Below are 22,293 nucleotides of genomic sequence, written 5' to 3'. Positions count from 1 at the left end.
ACTGTGAGCACTGTCCTTATGAAGTTACCTATTTATAGTGAGTCCTGTATGCAACCCTCTTGACACTTCCTGCTTGCCGTAAAAGTAAGCTATGCATGCAATGACCATCTGAAAAACACTCAACTGACTTGCCTAGGTCAGCCACAAGCCTCACCACCTCCCCCAAACCTCAAGCAAAACGCCCAAATATCCTCTATTGGCCACACAATCTTACTCGCGCACAAAGGTTCCTCGCCTAACCACTAGGCCACCTAGCTCTCTCGCCTAGACCTTCTCAGCCCCAATAACCTATCAAAGACAATTCTTTCCTAGGTACATGTTAGCCGCCTATGACACCCCTTATAGAGGTTTGCACGCCTAAGCCACCACCACTCATGTCTTGGCTACCTAGCATCATCCTTTAGAGGTTCTTTGCTTCATTTAAACAGCTCTCCATGCCATATTGCCTAGCATGGACTTAGCCAATTTTTTTTTTTTTTTTTGTCAAATTAAAACCTCTAAACAATCTTAACCTATTTTTCCTTCTTTCTAACAACCATGAAACACATGCAATAAGCCTCCTTATGTTACTATCTAGATCTTAACTTCAACTCAAAACCTAACCTTCCAAGCTCTTAAAAGACTCAAGTTTTTCTAAGTTTTGGAGTTTACAAAATATTTGAAATAATTTTAATAAAATTTTAGTTTTCCTTTTTTTTTTAGAGTGTCAATTGTTAGTTATCTTTTAGGCAATGATATCAACTTAGTGTAAGAATTGAGTCGTTACATTTATATTTCAAACTTGTGAAATAACTTATAATACAAACATATTTTATTAATCTAAGTTTCACAACTCTATACTCTAAACACACTCTAGACCACGTAACTCTAAACTTCGAACACACATTTCATAATCTTCGATTAGACAACTCTGCATGAGAGACTTCACAACTTGACCAACTTTAAAACTTAGTATACTTCAAAACTCCAAACTTGTGGAGTCTACCCTTAGGCCATGTAACATTTAGTGTCTATAGATTCTAAAATTTTGATATTATTTGAAAACATCCCGCTTAATGTTAGGCAAAGATTTGTTTGAGAAAGGAAAATATAGGGGAATGGGAAGAGGATACGGGCAAATGGACCCGACCCGAAAACAGTGCCACTCGGATCCTTCCCACCAAGTGGCGAAAACTCTCAGCAATGGGCTTTCGCGAAGGTTTCATCGCATTCATTTTCCTTCTCTTTGATCAGCAAAATTAAAGCTTTCCATTGGAAAACGATTCAAGTTCTATTCCCAAAGATGTCTTCTGGGTTGAGTTCACTATCATCCAGTGATGAACTCGACAATTTCAACCCTAGAACATCACCCTCTACGCCACCTAAACCTCTCGAAGAAGAATTGGCATCTCTAGCATTGACCTTACCACATCCCCAGCTCCTCTCTGACCAAGATGATGTCAATGGCGTCTCAGATGGATTCGAGGCCGATAGCTCTATGTTTGGAATTCAACGGAGTGACGAGGAAATGAGGGTCGGCTTAGTTTCTGAAGAACATGTTGTGGGGAATTCAGTTCCGGTGGTTGAGGGAGCGACGGAGGTTTCTGATGGTGCTGGAGTTGTGTGGGGGAGGACCAATTCGGAAATTGAGGTGGATCGACCGGCTAGTCCTAGCAGCAGTGGGTATGCAGGTGAAAGAGGAAGCAGCAGTGCTAGTAGCGGGAGGTCGGAGACGGATGGAGTTGCTGAGGATGAGATACAGGAACTGAGAGATGACGCTTCTGTTGGTGAGAATTCGAATTCTGTACCCTCGTGGGTTCCTGGAAAGCGGCATGGTGATGAGGTACTGTGATTTATCTACTTGTTGACGACTGTTTGATTGGAGAATTTTGAACTCCATGCCTCTCATGCCTCTCATTGTCTTTAGAGTAGATCATGAATGGATATTGATCTTTGTGACATGCTTGGTAACTGTTTCCATGATATGTTTGGTTAGAAGGGACATTGTCTCTGATTCTTGTGAGGAGGGTGGGCTGGGTTTAAGGAAATTTGAGGCTTAGAAATTTGGCTCTTCTAGCTACATGGCTATGGTGGTTCCTTCTAGAATTGAATACTTTCTAGTGAAAGGTTATAGTGAGAAAATATGGGTGACATTATGTTGGGGTGGGTCTTCGCTTGTGTGGTTAAATGGACCTTGAGGAACTTGCTGAAAGAAATCTCTTTGGGTCGCCCTTGTTTTTCCAAGTGAGAAATTTTCCATCGTGGATGGGCTACTCGTTCAGTTTTTGGAAGACTGTTGTTTAGGTCCTTCATGTTCTCTTTTCCCTTGTCTTTTTCATCTTTCTTTTTGTAGTACGCTTTTGTAGACTTTATTCTTTCTTTATATATAGATTCCACCTCATGCAACTTTGATCTTAGGAGACCATTCTTTAAATGGGAAAGTTTTAATGTATCTTCTTTGTTTTCTCTTCTTCATGGGTTAAGCCATTGCCCTAGGTTTAGGAGTACCTTTGTATGGAACTATGACCCTCTATCTTGTGCAGATCATTTTTGTCTTAGTCAAGTGCCTTTCATTTCCATACGTTTCTCTTCTATTCCCTTGATTGGAAGGTATAAACCAAGTTAAAAAATTTGGTGGATTAGCACAACTTTAACCAAAGGTCTTCCTCACTAATGTTAGACTCTTCACTCTTGGTAGTGCATTTTGTGAAAATGTGTTTAAAGAAGATTTGGACCACGTGCTGTACAACAATAGTAGTTAATTTGCAATTTTGATTTAGGACAGCTTAAAGTGTAGCAGATGATGATGTATTTCTTCATCTGCCATTTCAGGATAAGAGAAGAATGCTCTGTCATGTTACTTTTTTGGGGATAATTTAGCTTGAGAGAAACAAGAAAATCTTTAGAAGGGTTGATGGATCTTCGGGTAGGTGTTGTTCCAATTCACTTTGTAATAATTGATAGTCTTTGTTTTTCTTATGTTGGCCCCCTTTCATTGTGGGCTTCGTTTGTCAGGGTTTCTTTATTGTTCTTTTAATCATTTCAGTGAATGTTTTCTCAATAAAGAAAGGGAATGGCCGCTTTAAGTCCTATTAGCAAATATTTTAAATGGGTTGGTGGCCAAGTGTATAGCTGAAAAGAATGCCTTTTACCTCCTTTGCATCAATCCTCTCTGATTTAAGAGTTGTAAGATTTCATCCTTTCTCAATGAAAGTTGTTGATTTCATCAAAAAGAAAAAAAAAAGATTTAGTTGGTTTCATTTACACTAGCATAATACGATTCCCTCCTTGTTAAAAGTCGTGAAGCTTCATCAAAATAATCGATAACCTTGGCTATAATCATGATATTATTTCTTGGCATGCTAGTTTTTTTGCCATCTTGAGGGGAATTGTTTAGTGTTGTCTTTCATGGATGAGGAATAAATTGCTTAGTTATTTCACTTCTGCATGCTCCCTTATTATTATTATCATTTATCATTATCTTTCTTTTTGTTGACTTACACATATTGTTGTGTTTTCAATACTCATTTGCATTTATTCACTTTTAGACTCTAGATAACTACCTGTTTGAACCTAACTTGATGCACTTGAATTTCAAGTCATTGAGTTTGCTAGCATATTGTTAGACCTCTAGTACTTTATACTTATGCAAGGAGGGTTAGAAATGAGTGAATTTCAGTTTACTATTTTGTGTCACACGTGCAGTTGTTTATTATCTATTGCACCAAACTAATGGGTAATTAAAATTGTTTAATGTCTTGTGTTAGGTGTGCAGCTGCCTATCATTTTGTAAGGCGGTGAGTGACACTATTTAGGGGTTGGGCTGTTGTATGTTGAGCACAAGTTTTTGTCCTCTCTTGGTTTAGTCTTTTGGAGAGACCACCCTCTCAAATGGTGGGAGTGTACCTAGTTTTACTTGTCAATCTATTACTGAGTATTTTTGGACAGTATCTGACACATATGTTGACTTGACTGTATGTGGCATGGAGCAATGTTTTGTTTATAGTTAAACCTAGTCATCAGTAGTTATTAGTGAAAATACAGGCTTTGAAAGTATAGCCTCTTTGACTATATCGTTCTAATTACCAAGAAAAATTATCATCACTTTTGCTTCATTGTGGTGACTGACCTATCTAACAGACATTGACTATTGTCACTACAACTTCCCTGATCAGTTAATTCTTTAATTTTAGGATGATGCTTCCATATCGTGGAGAAAAAGGAAGAAGCATTTCTTTGTTTTGAGCCATTCGGGAAAGCCTATTTACTCCAGGTTTGTTCTTGTATAAATGAACAGTTTTATCTGTTTAAACTCCAGAGCACTATAATTTTCATCCTTCTACTGGGAGCTTATTTAAATGTAATCAATGACATCCAGGTACGGGGACGAGCACAAACTAGCAGGATTTTCAGCCAGTTTGCAGGCAATCATTTCCTTTGTGGAGGATGGGCAAGTTGCTGGACTTTGCTATGTTGTCAACGAATTTTACAATTCTTAATATTCAAAATGTCAAGTAATGTTTCCTGAATCAATGCTCCACATTTCTGATTAATTAATTACCTTTTCAGGGGTGATCGTGTCAAATGGGTTAGAGCTGGTAAACACCAGGTCTGTTTTCTTTAATTTTATTTATATGTGTGGGTGTATATCTAATTGGTTAATTTCAATGTTGGCTATCGCCTTATTGGAGTAGCGTATTCTTTTAACTTTAGGTGATTTAGAGGAGTTAGAAAGCATCTTTGCCATGCCCTCTTGTTGTTCACTTCATTAATGCCACAAGGGAATGATCTAATAGAGTCCCAACTTAAGAAATCAGAGTAGTTCTGAAATATCATTCTTTTACCAATGAAAAAAGGGAATAAATTCCATTCCTATCCTCATTATTGGTAAGTTCAATGATGAAATGCTTAAAAACTTACAAAAGACGCTTGAAATTTTTGAATGGTGCTCAGTCAAAAGATAAATTGGGAGAAGTCAACCTTTTGTGGAATTAATATAATGGACAGCAAGGTTTCCTCTCTGCATCCACTTTAAATTGCAAATTAGAAAATTTGCCTTTCATGTACCTAGGTCTTCCTTTGGGAGGATATTTTCGGTAGTGAACAGAGTTCTTTCATTCATTCTATCCTAGTCACTGGTACTTATCACTGATACGGGAAAAATTTTGTACTTTCTTTTGTCCCGGTCCATGGTCTAAACGAGTTGCACATACACACCCTATACTCCTAATATAGGTATCGAAAATTCTAAATTATTAGATTAGAAACAAAGTAAAAACAATATATATATATAATGTTATTTTGTCAAAAAACAAAAATTGTTTAATGATTCCATTGATAGATGGAACTTCAACAGCAGCTAGGTCTAGAGGGAAGTTGTGAGCATTACGTTCATGCATAACTTCCATACCAAGATTAGCACGGTTAATAATATCAGCCCAGGTATTAATTACACGACCTTGACTATCAACTACAGATTGGTTGAAATTGAAACCATTTAAGTTGAAAGCCATAGTGCTAATACCTAAAGCGGTGAACCAGATACCTACTACAGGCCAAGCAGCTCAATATCTTTCGTTTCGTTCAAGCGGGATCTGAAGTATCCACGTTACAGGGTAGAATGTCCAAAAAGTGTTCATTTTGGGCAGCCCGTTTTGGATAGAGTACAAAAAAAGTTAGATATATGGAAACGTTTCAATTTATCAAGAGGGGGACGACTTACACTCTGCTCATCGGTTCTTTCCAACCTTCCCACCTATTTCATGTCTACCTTTCTCATGCCAGAATAAGTCATTAATTTCATTGAAAGAATCATGAGGAATTTTTGTTGGGAAGGCAATAAAGGTAGCAAGTTAAACAACCTAGTGAAATGGGACTTAGTAACCAAAAGCCAAGGTGATGAGGGACTCAGTCTGGACAAGCTGAAAGTTAGAAGCATGGGTCTCCTAGCAAAGTGGTGGATGGAGATTCTTGGATCAGCCGAATTCCCTTTGGTGCAAGGTAATTCGAAGCATCTACTGTAGTGACACCTTCATTTGGCACACAAAGCAGCAAAGAATCCTCAAGTTTAAGAAGCCCTTGGATAAGCATCTCTAGGCAGTGGCGTAAAGTGGAAACATTGGCAGTTTTTAAGGTGGGAAAGGGAGACAGAATCCTTTTCTGGTTGGATCCATGGATGGACGGCATTGCTTTGTGGATCACATTCCCGCGCCTTTACCAAAATAGCCCTACTTCCCAAAGGATTGGTTGCAGATTATTGAGATTCCGCCGCCTCCTCTTGGTCTGTTATTTTTAGACGTCTGCTTAAAGAGGAGGAAATTTCTGATTTTCAAATTCTGCTTGAATCCCTAGACGCAAGAAGACCAATCAACATGGAGGATAAAAGAAGCTGGTCTTTGGAACATCATGGGGATTTTCAGTAAAGTCACTTTCAAAACATTTAGCTCCTGCCTCCCCATTGGATCCCCTCTTGGTTAAGTGCCTTTCGGAATCCAAAAGCCCTAGGAGGGTGAATATAACTATATATGATTTTCTCTGATTATTTTGGGTTGCAGTGGCTATGTTTAAGCCGGATTGATCATATGTTTGCTTGGTTTGTATTGGCTACTTGTAGCTTTTTGATCTTTAATTATTTAGGTTGGTCTTCTTTTCTTTGGAATGGATATGATGAGGGTGCTATAGGGGTGTCAACCTAGTTGAGATGCTGGGTGCACCTGTTGATCCTTCTCGTTTTCTTGTCAATGATTTGCTCATTGTATAACCCTCTTCTACTATGAGCTATTGCTCCTATTTTTATTAATGCATGAGTTTGTTTCCTTTTCAAAAAATGGACTAAAATCTCAAAAAGGGTGTTTGCATTGTCCCAATATCAACCTGAGTAATGTATGTGTGTGCAAAATTTGTAGGTATGCCGTATCTTTTAAATTATCCATATGCACATGTTGTTTCTTTATTTTCAAAGAGTTATCTATGCTTGTGAAATTGTCTTCTAGTGCTTATGTACTATTGTAGTGAAACCGGAAATTGGAGGAACAGATCCTGTTTGTTTGTTTATGTTTATGTTTTGTTTTCGTCTTCTTTCAACTTCCATATTTTGCTTCTGTTACATTAAATCACGATTATTATTTCCCCATCTCCAGGTTGTCTTTCTTGTGAAGGGTCCAATTTACTTGGTTTGCATCAGCTGCACAGAAGAGCCTTATGAATCATTAAGAGGCCAGTTGGAACTTATATATGGTCAGGTAACTTTGGTTCTGCTTGTAACCCATTGAAATATTTCTTCTTTTCTTTTGTCTCTAGCTTTTGTACATGCTGCTTGTTTGTGCAATTCAAGTGATAATCTTGCTCATTGTATGCTTAAGTTTTTATGAACAAAATATTTGTTGCCATCATGGTTTCTTCACGTATTTGATATATTGTAATACGTGCATGCAGATGATACTTATTCTAACAAAGTCTGTAAATAGATGTTTTGAGAGAAATCCCAAGTTTGATATGACTTCCCTTCTTGGAGGAACGGATGTTGTCTTCTCCTCTCTCATCCATTCATTCGGTTGGTTAGTTTCAGCACTCTTGACCTACCTATATGTTATTCTGGATGGGAAACACAGCCTGTTCTCTTTCTCCTTGTAAACTGCTGCTCTTTATTGAACTGTTATTCTGTTCTGCATTATGCTAAAAAATGGAACCATCCAGACAACTCCAGTGTTATAAGGCATCTATTGACTAGGATTTTGAATGGAAATATTGGACATGGTTTCACATTTTTGTTAACTAAATATTGTAGTTTCTGTGTCAATACCAATAGCAGTGTATATGGATAATCTAGTCCTTATGTACTACACGTAATCTAGCAATTTTCCCCCTTTTGGCTTTTATTTTTTTGATGTCAGTGTAGTTCTATTTCTCTCTCCATATAAAATGTATGTACAACTATTCTCATCATCAAGTATTGTTTGGGTGGTTGAACTTTTTGATATCATGTATCAGTGAGGGGCAGTGGAATTGCATTTTGGATGTCTTTTTTTTTTCCTTAGTTCTAATTGATTCATCCAACTTCAGGAACCCTGCTACTTTTCTTCATGCATACACTTGTCTTCCTCTTGCTTATGGTACAAGACAAGCTGCAGGTGCAATATTACAAGATGTTGCTGATTCAGGCATTCTTTTTGCAATTTTAATGTGCAAACATAAGGTGAACTTTCATCTTCTTGGCCCCCTTGGTTCCACATATCATGTTCTTTGTAGAATATATAAGAATTAGATCTAGATTGCAGGTTATCAGTATTGTTGGTGCTCAAAAAGCTTCTCTCCATCCCGATGATATGTTACTACTTGCCAACTTTGTGATGTCGACAGAATCCTTTAGGTAAGTTTCAAATTTTAGGATAGATTATTCTCCATCATTTATACAACCAAATTTGCATCCAATGTAAGCTCAATAAGTTAACTTCGGCACAAGTTTGGTTAGTCACAGATTTTCTTATTTTCTGAAACAATGTATGGTGGGGGTGGTGCCACGATTTACGAGAATTCTTCCGTAACCTGCTCTTATCCATTATCCTTCAGGATAATTGGTGTTTTTGTATTTTGCTTCTATTTCTGAGGAGAGTCATCTGCTCTCCGCTCTTAGGATGTACTTGTTTTCTTTTTTGTTCAATACATTATTTCAGGTTTCTTATAAAAAGGGGGAAAAAAGCCTCATGCTTTATGGACTCGACACATGATTTTGTTTTCTTTTGGGTAATTACAGTCTTGCTCAAGTCCTCCAACTGGAAGGCCTTGATGTTTTATTTTTTTTGGGGCAGGGGCTTCTTGCCTCTGCACCTTGGCTTTCCTTTTTGTGACATGGTCCTGTTTCTTATATTAAAAAAGTTGTGATAGACCGGTGGTTATGCTCTGTCCTTATTTCTTTGCTGTCTTTGATTTGGTTGATGTGGAACATCTTAAATTGACACGTCTGATCAGTAAATAAGTGGTTACTTAGACATTATTCTGTGTCCCTTCTGGTAATTGAAGTTCTTAGTTGTGGGCTTGTCTTTTTGTATCCTCATGCATTTTTATTCATTTTTTCTCAATGAAAGTTGCTGTTTCAATAAAAAAAGAAATTGACCACTTTTTCATTTGATCTTTTCTCCCTTGTGCAGGACATCCGAGTCTTTCTCTCCAATATGCCTTCCAAGATACAATCCTATGGCATTTTTGTATGCATATGTTCATTATTTCGATGTGAGTGAGACTAATATTTCAAATTTTATTGGGTAAAATACACTTTTCGTCTAGGATTTAAATTTAGTTTTTTTTTATCTAAAGCATCCACAGGTCATTTAGTCAATGACATTTACACATCAGAAGATCCTAACATGCAGTTGTAAAAAGAGTGAATCTTGACAAACAGGGGAATGGAATGTAAAACAGAAAACAGACAATAGAAAATGGTGAAGAAACCTGTTCAGAATTTTAAGCAGACATCAACGTTGCCTTTTAAATCAAATGAATATCTCATAGTAACAGAAATAGCTTAAATCTAAAAAAACAGGAAACTTGAATCTATCACGTGATAATGTGCTTGTGTATTCACATGCATAGATATAAGCATGTAAAGCATGGCAACTGTATAAGAAACGTTACAATCTCTTATATGGAGTAGCAAAGAAATCCGAAGACAGCAAAGAAGTCCAACAAGCAAAACAAATCCTTTCCAACAAGATACATCCGTAGAAAGCTAAATACAAAGCAAAGCTTAAAAACTCTCAAGAGCCGTTCAAATATAAAAACTTGCATGCCCAAATCTTCAATATGAGAGGAGAAAGAGAAGCGCCAAAGAGAAGCAACTGGCTGCCTCGAAACTGTCTTGTCAATGCCATTCAAAACCTAGAGAAACTCGAATAAATCTTCCAAAACAAACAGAAGATACTCCCCTTTGGCAAGGCATAAAGCAGAGACCAAACACGAAAACAATATCAAGAAAGCTACCACAAACAACTAGGCTTTACTCAATCATCCATGCGAGAGAAATCAGGGAAAGACAGAAGTTAGTCTAACAACTGGAGGGACTACAATGAACGCTTGAAGAATCAAACTAGAATAAGTCTGCAATCAGTGACTATGAACTTTAGATGATCTGGTATTTTGCAAGATTGGGAAAAGGGCGAGTAGGAGGAGGCAGTTTTAAAAGTTCAGGTCTTCCTCGCAATGGAATAGGGCATTAAGATCTGTTTCTAAAGACTCAAAATGTCTATGCGCCTCAAGCTCGGCTGGCTTATCAATATGCTCCATTTCCTTACTACTAACTTTGAAAGGAGAGTCGAAAGAGGACTCTCTCTTTTTCTAGAGGGGTGGAGAGGGGTTTTGCTTGGAGAGCCCTTAAAAAATTTCACCTTTGAGTTGGGCAAAGGAAACTTAGAGTACTTAAACTACTTAGGATGAGAGAAGTTAGAAACTGACTTAGTAGAACGGGCTGGAGCTTGCAACTGGGTGCAACTAACTTCTAATAAATCTGGATTAGTCTCCAAAATCACCTTGAAACATTTAGTCTAGAAGAGAGCATATCCAGACTAAAGAGTAAATAGGAATCTCTTCTGGGGATCAGAAGTAGATCTGGCTGTAGTCAGTCTGAGGTACGGATACAGGAACTCTCAATTTCTCTTAGGCTTGCACTTCTTTGAGACTTTTTGAATGAAGTGGACTCTGTACTCAAGACCTAATTAATGTAGGATTTTTTGTTTTCTTTCAACCTAATATCAGAGATCTTAATTGCAACACCCGTACCATGTTTGTTTTTTTTGTTTTTTGAAAAGGAAATAAGTCTCTTCATTAATATAATGAAGTGAGACTAATGCTCAAAGTACAAGAGAAATATACAAATAGTTTGAATTTCTAAGGGACAAAGAAACTGGAAACTAAATACACAGACAAACAAAATGAGACCAAGAGCTTAACAAACTCCAAACAAGGCAGAAAAACAACCAAAACAGCAGCTGAAAAAAAATCAATAAAAATGAAATGCTGGGAAGGGAAAACAAAAGAGCGCCAAAAAAGAAAAACCATAACCATGATAGAAGAATTCTTTGAGAAGCTTGAAGAAGATGTATCTTGAGAGGATGAAATGAAAGAGCTCAACAATCTTGATTCCAACCAAAAACCATCTGGTTCGTAAAAATTCTAAGACTACATGAGCTGACAAACAGCTGCCAAGACTTATGTACAACTGAGGTACCAAACTTGAGAATAAAACTTCTAAACCTCGGTTAAAAGAGGCAGGCTAATTGACGAGGTAAACTTGATGAAAAACTTGTAAAGCTCGCCCTCTTCTAACCCTTCACTGCTCCTACTCGTTTAAAAAGACCATGGAGCCTTTGGAGGACGTAAAATCTGCCGGGAATGATCGAACAAACATTAGACCGCAATCGGCACACAATTTTAGATAATCTGGAAGTCCAATGGGCTGCACTGATGGTGGGCAAGTTGGACACTTATCATCAACATTTGATTCGTCTTCCAACTCTTTATCAATCTGGAATAGAGCATTTAGGTCTATTTCTAAGGGTTCCATTTGCAACTGCCCCTCATTTCCGTCTGTCTTTACAAAGTGTTCACTCTTCACTACCCATGCTGAATGGAGAATCGAAGGTTGTCTCGCTCTTCTTTTTGGATGGAGTGGCAGGAGAATGGCTTGGAAAACCTCTCAAGAATTCCACTTCTGAATTAGTGATGTAGGAGTTGTAATTAATTGTTAGTTATTTGGCAGATAGTTTTCTTTTCTGTTTGGTTTCTTGATAACCAACCAGCCCTCCATTTTTGTATAAATAGGCTACTTGGCCTCCATTTCATTATAATAAAAAGATAGAAAAAAAAAAAAACAGTGCATTCTTGAAGTTGTTACATCAATTGGTATAAGAGCGAAAATTCATTGCACATTCTTTCTTGGATCAATCTTAATGTACGTGGAAGCTTCCTCTTTGGCCAAGAACATGGAAATTAGATTGACAAATGTGGAGAAGTCAGTAAGTGAAATACAAGTCGAGATAGGTGAAATCCGCTCCATGTTGGGACAAATTTTGGAAAACATTTTTTGAAAAGGAAACGAGTCTCAGTATTATTAATAATGAAAATAGAGAGACAAAGCTCAAAGTACACGAGGGACCAAATTTTGGAAAACATGAACATCCAATCTGGTGAAATCAATCGAGAGCATGTTGAAACAACTCTCAAAGGTGGAATTTGGATCCAAGAAAAGCAAGATTCGGGTGATGACGGAGTTGCCAACATCGATTTTGTGGTTAATGAAGACAAGAATCCTACTAGAAACCTTTGAAAAAACAAGATTGGTGAAGCTTCCTTTCAAGAAATAAGGATGAAGACAAACCAAAATCCAAGAAACTTGTATCAGGCAAGGTTTCGACCACAAAGAACACATTTGGGGAGGACTTACAATGCAAGATTCTGACTCTTCAAGTGAAGGAGACAATTATTACCATACTGTTCGTGGTAGAATGGGATTGAATCAAGGGAGACACAACCTTCATCAAGAAAATATGGAGTACAAGATGAAGATTGATCTTCCTAGCTTTGACAGCCGAATGGATATGGAAGAATTCTTAGATTAGGCTTCAAAGGTAGAAAACTTCTTTGAATATGTCACATTCCTGATGACAAGAAAGTCAAATTGGTGGCCTTTAAGTTTCAAAGAGGTGCTTCGGCTTGGTGGGACCAATTAGAGACCATTCGTCACTACTATGGTAAAATCTCCCATCAAATCTTGGCCCAAAGCTTTTGAAACTAATGAAGAACCGGTTCCTTCCTATCAATTATCAACAACGACTATGTAATCAAAATACCAACTTCAAACAAGGTGATAGTTCCATCTTTGATTACACGGAAGATTTCCATCGCTTAGGAGCCTGAAACAACTTGCCTGAAACAGAACAACACTTGGTTTCAAGATTTGCTAGGCCTTCGAGATGCGGTTAAAGTTGTGAAATTATGTCCCATTGCCTACTTATCTGATGCAATTTCTTTAGCCAATACAATTGAAGAAGCTACTGCTCCAAAAGTTATCACAACCTATCAAAAAAGGCAACCTTGGGATTGCCAACAGCTGCAATCTCAACCTTTTTGAAGAAATTCAGTGGACACCCCTTGACAAACTCAACAACTGCAGTTGATCTACAACAATCATAGACAGCTGATGGTATTAAAAAAGTCAATCATTTTTTTAAAAAGGAGACAAGCTTCTTTATTATTAATAAACTCAATGTACAAGAGATCTATACAATGAGAATAATAGGGAAGCCAAGAAATGGGGGAGAGAGAGAGAGATAGAATCAGTAGGTGCACCCAGACATCTCAACTAGGTTGACTTTCCCATAGCACCCTCATCATATCCAAAATACAAAGAAAAGACCAAAGTACAAGAACAATACTAAGGCATGAAAAGACCAAAGTAACAACCAAAAGCAAGGCTGAGAAGTAAAAATATAATGGCAGAAATACATATAAAACCCATCCAAACTACATTGAATATTATTAGATGAAGGCGGTCCAATTTGGGTAGATGTCTTGAATGGAGTAATCTTTGAATTCTGCATTTGAAGAACATCAAGCTGCTGCGTTTCTTTTAGAAACCTCTACGATGTCAACCCAATCCCTTTTTTTTCATGGAAGATGCGTTGGTTACGTTCAAACCAAATTTCAGCTAGAAGCGCTTTTATCAAATTAACCCAAATTAGGAAAAGTTTTTTCTGATAAATAAGGCCCCCTCAGTAATTGGTGCTAAACAAACCATCAAAGACCCAAACTGATTTGAGCATGGAAAATATGCTAAACCAACAATTAGATGAGAAGGGGCAGAAAACGAATAAGTGAACTAAAAGCTCACTGTTTTCCAAGCAAAGGGGGCACACTGAAGGCAGCAAACACATATTGGGAAGCTTCCTTTGCATAGTCTCGGAACAGTTTAGAGAACCCATTGCCATAATCCAAACCAAGACATTTATTCTCCTTGGATTTTAGAACAATAATTTTATAAAACATCATGATTCTGCTCGAGGAACAACTTCTCCTTGATGAGACTCAATTTAGTTACTTCCTTTGGTCTCTTTCTTCTAACAAAATACTTGGGTTGAATAAGTGCGAGTATTTCCTCACATTTGGTTGACGCTTGGCCTTTTCTTTTTGAGGTATCCCTGCCCGAGGAAGAAGACGAAGAAGAATTTGAGAGGGAAAGGAGAAGCTACTTGAGTGTTTTCCAGACAAGGTCTTGCTTGATTTTGTAGCGTCAAATGAAGGAGGAACTAATGGAACTGAATAAACTTGTGGCAACGATCTGCTGCTGGAGGAGCTCAAAACGTTTGTAAGAGGGCCTTGTGACTGTTGGGCTGTGTTTGCTGAAAATTAGAAAAGATTGGGCGCTTTGGCATTTAATCTTTTGTTAGCTGCAAAATTAACTCTCAACTTCCTATTGGGTACCAAAAAGGACTTAGCCGTACCCAATAAAGGACTTAGCCACCGGATTATTAAGCTCATGAGTGGCTCTTGGAATTTCAATGGGTAAAACGGGCAGCACAGGAGGATTTTTCTCTTCCCTCACTGCACCTCTTCATCTTCCATAGCTTTGCACCCTTCTGAATTTGAACGGTTATCTGAATCACTTAATGGCTTAGTGAATAACAGCAAGCTACCTTTAACGGCATAGTGAATAACAGCAAACTACCTTTCGAATTTTAAATGAAAGGGCCAAACTTTTGCCATTTACCTGGATTCTCAAGGAGCTTGTTCAAAGGTCCACAGTCCATATCCACCAAAGTTTTTTCTGCGAGTAGGGGACCGATGATGACGTTTGAATCAAAGTACAGTTTCAAAGTATCCTTGATCTCTACCCAGTTATCAAACTGAAAGAGCTTCAAAACCACCCAAAGATTGTCGAAATCAGTGTTGAAAACTTCAGGATTTTTAATCACCCAATAATTGCACATGCTATGTTTCTCGGGTTCCAAAACAGGGTGTTGGCTGTCCTTAGATTTCACCAAATCAACAAAGCTTTCCTTCCTCCCCTTTTATGACTGCTTCTCTAACTTGTTGGGATTTTTTGAGGGTGAAGCTTTGGAAAGTACCAAGATTTATACTCGTGACTCGAATTGAAATTCTCCAACATCATGCCAAATAATTTCCAACCCCCTTATCTGCACCTAAGGGGAGATGAATGAGAGATTTTCCACCAGTATGAGGCCAAACAAGGTATCTCGATATCCAACCTTTTTCAGATCTGAATTTAGAAACTTCTACCCTTCCGTTTTCAACCTTTTGTCTTTTTTTAAAAAATAAGAATCTTCTGATCTTCAACTCAGTTCCGAAATGACTTCAAGAAACCAAATAAATGTGGGTTCAAAATTGGTAGGTTTTTGTTGGTGTTGACGTCTTCCACCTGAAAAATACCAGTCTTGTGCCAAATGTAGGACAGGTTGTCTATTTTGCATCCTTCGACATCCACTTCTAACTTTGAATGCACACAAACGGTAAACTGAGAATTTGCCAGAATAATGAACTGTCTTGCGCTCACCGGAGTTTGGTGCATGGTCAGAGGGCAGTCATCACCAGAGGGCTAGTGCCGATAGTCTAGGATGCAGTCATGGTGGAGCTACCGGAAAGAGAGAAGGAGCCGAAGAGGGAAGCGAAGGAAGGAGGGAGTAGAGAGGAGAGGAGAGAGAACGGAAAGAACTTTCCGTTCCATATCTGTTTTATACCCTTATTTAACATTAGAGTCTAATTCTTCCTGGGTGGCTGTCATTTGGAAGAATGCAAATTTGTGATGTTCTTGATTGATCGAGCTTTGTTAATTAATCGGTTTTATAGTTTGTATGGGTAATTATGTTCTATATATTATCCTCACTGCATATTGACGGAATAAATGTCTTGTGGCAGGTTAACACTTACTTGATGCTCCTTACAACTAATTCAGATTCCTTCTATCACTTAAAAGAATGCAGGTGAGTTGGACTGTCATAGATCAGTACTATTAGAGTGCGTTTGGGTGCTTGCAATGTAATGGGTTTGTAATATAATGTAATCGAAACCTATGTTTGATTGAACATTGTGTGCCTGATTTGTAATACCAAACTTATTCCGTTCCCACTGTTTTCAACCCGACCTTATTTTCTACCATTTTCACGCTTCACAACCCATTTCCGTTTTGCCTTGAACTCTTCATGCATTCCAACACCCTTCAAATTATCAGTAATCCTCTTCAAATTATCAGTAATCCTTGTTACATTTCAGCTCCCCAAACATCTCCTTAGAGTTTCATTTGGTTGTCAACTAAGGCAAAAATGGAACTTGTTTTTACCAACTATAATGTTTTTGTTTTCTTCACACCATGGAAGTCCTGTCCTGCCAACTCTAAATTGCATTTAAGTTTGAGCAAATTACTTTATTCCTATCAAGAAAATTTTTATCTGGTTTTCTTTATCACGTATTTAAGTTAAGATGATGCACTGTATAAGATGCTGTAATTAAAATGCATATTGAAGCAACATAAAATGACGCTAAAATTTTTGTCTAGAGTTTGGCCGATGACAACCTCATTTTGCCTTTCTGATTATTTTAAACTCAAACCAACTATTACTGCAATCTTTCTTGTTATTCAAAGACTTCTATTGGTGCTTATTCAATCATTGATGGTTGATAATATTTTTCCTTCTTTGCATGTTCTGAAAAATGGTCGACATCAAAGGATTCGTATTGAGACCGTGCTTTTGAAGTCCCATGTTCTTAGTGAAGTTCAGAGATCCATGTTAGATGGTGGGATGCATGTTGGAGATGTGCCTGTTGATTCTGTACCTCGTTATAGAACTACATCTCATTTGGGCCAACAAAGAGCTCCATCAGAATTTCCGGAAAGATTCAAGGAATCTAATGCTGGAATGGGTGGTCCTGGTGGACTGTGGCATTTCATTTACCGCAGTATATATCTCGATCAGTATGTATCTTCTGAATTTTCATCTCCAATTAGCAGCCGTCAACAACAGAAGAGGTATTTGTGGAAAATTTCGAAGACCATACAGTAACACTGATACTTTTTGAAGCCCTTCTTATTAATCAGGTTTTTTTAGATTAATTTTATTTCTTTACGTATTTGTTTTGATATCTTTATTGTTGCAGATTGTACAGAGCATACCAAAATATTTATGCTTCTATGCATGATAAGGAAATTGGCCCTCACAAGACCCAGTTTAGAAGAGATGAAAACTATGGTACGTTTGTTGTTTTCCTTTAACATTTCCAATTGGATTAATTCAATAATCTACTTTTGCATAATTGGTATTGCACTTCCACTCTTGATGGTAAAGTTTATTTTCTTTTCCTTTATTATTATTATTTTTTCTTTACAATTCATAACTTTATCTGCCATATTGCCATATTGCCATATCTGTTTTTCTTCATTGTATTCTTTACATCAGAATGAGATGCTTTCTTTCGACTTGAGTTCGTCTCTTATATTTTTGTTTTGATAATCTATTTCAATCAGTTTCTGTTTATTACATCTAGTTTATCCCGCTGTGTTTTGTGTATCTTATACCGCCAATCTAATGTCTTGATAAGGAATTTGATCTTTATTGGAGTTTTAGCCTTCCAAAGCCTTAATTGAAGTATGCTCCAAGTCCAACATCTTATTAATGTGGCATTAACTTCTGAACGGATATTTATATAATAAGAACCAATACCCTCTAAGTTGCAGAATCTTGTATCAGGGGTATGCTTAGGTTTGAACTATGCAATAGTGGAAAGGGTAGCCCGTGTCTGTTTTAGCTGCATTAAACCCATTATTTGCTTAGATATAAAGATATATGAACATAATGGCATTCAAGTTTTAATCATGATTTTTATTTACAGTTCTACTCTGCTGGGTCACTCAAGATTTTGAGCTTTATGCAGCATTTGATCCATTGGCTGATAAGGTATTTCTTTTTGTTGGTTTATGGTGACCATGTTCTTACTTCTTGTTCTTTCTTGAATGTCATTATGGGGAATTTTGATTTGATCTTATTTTGTCAAAAAAGAAAAAAAAAGAAAAGCAATTTTGATTGATGTTTGGCTCGAAATTACTAACAATACAAGATGAACTTTAATTATTAGGAGCTCAACTCTTCAATACATGAACGGTATAGTTGGATTAACTCCTAATTTTAAAAACGGTGCTTGGACATGGTTTAGCATACACGGTACTTGTGGATGAATATTTTGTTCCTTCAAAATTTGAAATGAAGGGAATGGAAGATTGAAGAAATAAGAATCTTGAAAGATATTCTTGAGACCTTTTAAGTTGTTTGGAAGTTTCTGTTTCATGTATCTAGTTGGCTTTTCTGCTTATAGAGATTCCAATTTGAGTACCCTTTTACAGATCCACCTTCTTGAGTTTTCTTGTCGTCAATTCTGATTTCATTATCTGTGAAAAGAAACAAAAAGAGGGAAGATTTTTTTGGTTGTTTACTCATATTAGCTACATGGCTTTCTCGGTTTTATTCATGTTCAATATTAGAGACTTGGATAATAAGTATATTGTTGTCATCTTTACTATTTCTTTTGCGTACTTTGTTATGCAGCAGCTAGTCTTACTTTGCCGACTTTTTGCACCCACACTCTAATTTATTTTGACAAGAAAGAAAATAATGAAGACAATACTTTTCAGAAATTAAAGTATAATAATGCTAAAAAATAAAAAATTACAAACTCCGCAAGGGAGTGAAAGAAATACTATTACAATGGAAATAAAAAGGCATTCCAATTTAAGCATATATCTTGTAAAGAAAAATCAACCAAAAACTTGGGAAGAGAACAAATGAGGAGGGCTTAAATCTAATGATTGAAGATGCTTTTTTTTTAGATTCTCTCCATCCCAACCATAATTTTGATTATCAGGCTTTCAATGCACTGCTCCATACGAATTCATGCTTGTTGACTTAAAAAACTGCATTAATCCATAATAAGTTTGGTCTTGGCGCCTACAAAGCTGACCGGTAATTGAATATCGTTATCCTTGGAAACAAGAGAAAACACCCAGTGTACCCACACTTTTATTAATTCTACTCTGATTCTGACCCTGCTTATATTGGGATGATGGCGATCTGGTAGAGGTTTTCTGAATCCTCCTTCATAGTAAAGGAAAACTTGGCAGGCTAATGTTTGTGCTCAAATGGACTTCTTAGGATAGACTTAAACGTGAGTTTGGAGCCTCTCCCTTGTTTTTTAACTCTCCCTTGCTTCTTCTTCCTTTTTTCTCTCTATTACTGTCCACTGGAATTCACCCTTCTAATTATTTGTTTTTCCCTGTACTGTTCCCTTTATTTGTCTGTGTATGCCTGTTGCCTTTCTATTATGTTTCCCTTGGTAATATGAATTTGGTTTCCTTTGGGGGAAAAAAAGCTTTTCTGATTGTAGAACTTATGTTTTCTCAGGCTTTGGCGATAAAGATTTGCAATCGAATTTGTCAATGGATCAAGGATGTTGAAAACGAAGTTTTTCTTCTGGGTGCGAGCCCATTTTCATGGTAACACTCCATGTACTATAATTTTTTTGTATTCATGTCTATACACATCCACGGTCTTGCCTTTTATTATTGTAGAGTAGGCTAGCTCATAAAAAACTTGTATTCAATTTAATTCCATTTACTGGAAAAATAGGTATATATTATATTAGTGAAAATCTATGAAATGAAGAGCTTTCTATATATTATACAGGTAGGTTATTACCAATAGTTCTCACAAATTAGACATTGAACAATAGGAAAAGGGAAAAACTAAGCATCTTTATGCTCTCACTTCCAATTTTGAATGGAGGGTTTCAATCTGTTGAAATGCTTGTGGTATGAAGTCATTAGAACCGGGAGAATGTTATAACCCGAAGTCTGAAATAATGCACGTTAAAGACGATGATTGCACACGAAATCTCATCTGAGTTTGGATGATTTAAATGTAGAGGTTTGGACCACAAATGTGTAAATGCAGGTCCCCCCTATGGCTCTGAATTACAAGACTTTTGCACTTGGGGGATTAGATTTGTAGTTCAACTCTTTTTTTTTTTTTTCTCCAAGAGAAACAAAATCCTTTCTACTGTTTGCTCTTTCTATGATTGTTAGAACTGAGCATTTAAGGGGGTATTTATCAACTTCTTGTTTTGCTTTGCTTTTTAGCCTGCCAAAAGGATCCCAACCGCCACCTTAAATCTGCCTTTTTGAAAAATAAGTATCTCCCATAAATTTAGAAATTTAAAGATCCATCTATCAATATTCGAAAAAGGACTGTTCTTTTTAAAATGGATCAACCAATACATGTATGTGTTTTTCCCCCTTGTTTTTGAAGTCATCATTGGACACTTTAACCAATAAATTAAACACTCAAATTTATTGTGTGATGGTAATTGTGGCTTTGAAAAAGGTATAGAATACAGTAGTAAAGGGAACCATGAGTTTAATATATGTATGTATGTATGTAATAAAAAAAGTGTGATTTGGCACTTTATTTTGTTCAATTTGCCTACTTCTTTTATCTCTTCTTTTCATTCTCTATTTGTTATGTTCTGTCAAATCAACAAGGTATGTCCAACAAGTATAATGGTGCTAGTATAATGGTGCTATTGTTGGGGAATATAGTAACATCATTAACCTCATGTAGTTATTATTATTATTTTTAACACCATATGTAGCTCACTTATTTTTCTCTCTTCTTTCTGTTTCCTATTTATTATGTTCTTTTCTTCTTTTGGTTGGCTGGGATTGTTTGGTTAAAAGGTCATACATTGCTAGTGACTTCAATTCAAACTTAAAAGTTATACAATCGAATATGAAATTATTATTATTGATCATATGTCGATTTATAACAATCATCCATATAAATAAGACAAAAAAGGCATATTATTATTCTAATTGTAAATTTACAATATAAGGTTCATTGAATTCTCATATCCAATAACAGGTTTGGTTAAGAATTTATTGTCAACTATCTGTTGAGAGCTTGTTAATCAAGTAATTTTTTTTGTAATCTATATAACACACGCAATATTATGCTATCATATTGGTATAAAGTAGAACAAAATGAAATTATCTACTAAAAAGTATTACTAAGGTTAGACTATACAAGTTTGGTCCTGTTAACATTGGATGATGTGATTATTAAACCTCACCATACAAGTTTGGTCCTTTGGCTTTTGATGACGTGAATAGTAAAATTTCATTATTGTAAGAAGCTTTTTAAACCATTACTAAACTTCTAAGATTGTGTCTATCTAATTCCAGTCTATGAAGTTTAGAATATAGATTGTTCTTAACATACGGTCGTACTTTTCAAGTATGGCTTAAGGAAAGAGGAATAGGTCAAAAAAGTTCTCTAAAACCTTTTTTCTCACCCATTGTTTGACCTATCCTGTTAAGTTAATGGACACCACTGAAGCCAAACTAATAATCGTATAAACTAAAGTTTCATAAATGAATTTGTAATTAAGTTAAAAGGGAGACTAATTTAACGATAATTAACAATAATTAACATACTTTAATAATTTGGGAACAAAGTTGAGGGAGAGAGAAAAAAAAATGGATTTCATTTTGAGGATACTAAAGTATTTTGTGTGTGTGTGTGTGTGTGGGTGGGACCAATGTTATAAAGAAGAGAGGAAAGAAAAAAGAGATGTAATTGGAAAGGAAGAAGGAGGGGTGGTTGCACACACCCATGTTTGCGGTGTGTTAATTAACCAAACAAAAAACATACAAAACTATTCCAACGGTTCACCAATGTTTAGTGGTGAGGCCATCAAATCATTAATTTTCATCCCATCACTTTTTCATTAATTGCTCTTTCTTTTCACTTTTAGTTTTTTCACCCTATATTTCTGAGAAACTCAATACTAAATATTCCGTCATTTTTCATAACTATCTTACTGCTAATTATATCCCAACTTTCCATTTTAAACATTTGATCTTATTTTAAACTGTTTAAAATTACAAATTAAATTAAACATCAAAATACAAAAAATAAATATAGCAAAATAAAAATAATTTTTTTTAAAAAAAAGCAATAAATGAGTAAGATATTTACGATATATAGAACAATTTTGAAAATGGAAAAAACCTACATGTTAACAATGAGAAATACAAAAATGTCTAAGTGAATACGCGGTTAATCGGTCACACGCGCGAGTGTAATTCTTCTTCTGAACAATCATGATACACGATTGTGTAAGAAATGATATACGATCATTTAGAAAATGATACACAATCGTGTAGGTAGTATCAGCACCAGCACACGGGCGTGTGTAATTTTTCTTCTA

The 22,293-nt window shown here is 36.3% G+C and overlaps 1 protein-coding gene across 1 annotated transcript; it reads left to right on the top strand.

Moving 5' to 3' along the window:
* Positions 1-1,176: 1,176 nt before the first annotated feature.
* On the top strand, positions 1,177-19,792 carry LOC101216793 (vacuolar fusion protein MON1 homolog). The gene is made up of 14 exons (XM_004139400.3): positions 1,177-1,822; positions 4,173-4,252; positions 4,358-4,429; positions 4,549-4,588; positions 7,119-7,220; positions 7,414-7,535; positions 8,041-8,173; positions 8,256-8,347; positions 9,126-9,207; positions 15,901-15,965; positions 16,709-17,008; positions 17,137-17,228; positions 17,869-17,933; positions 19,431-19,792. The coding sequence occupies exons 1-14, from the start codon at positions 1,283-1,285 to the stop codon at positions 19,524-19,526; spliced, it is 1,881 nt and encodes a 626-aa protein (XP_004139448.1). The 5' UTR covers positions 1,177-1,282; the 3' UTR covers positions 19,527-19,792.
* Positions 19,793-22,293: the final 2,501 nt, after the last annotated feature.

The sequence above is a fragment of the Cucumis sativus genome, chromosome 1, assembly GCF_000004075.3.
Source record: "Cucumis sativus cultivar 9930 chromosome 1, Cucumber_9930_V3, whole genome shotgun sequence".
In the NCBI taxonomy this organism is placed as follows: domain Eukaryota; kingdom Viridiplantae; phylum Streptophyta; class Magnoliopsida; order Cucurbitales; family Cucurbitaceae; genus Cucumis; species Cucumis sativus.
The sequence above is the reverse complement of the archived record's forward strand: the minus strand, read 5'-3'. Positions and strand labels throughout refer to the sequence as shown.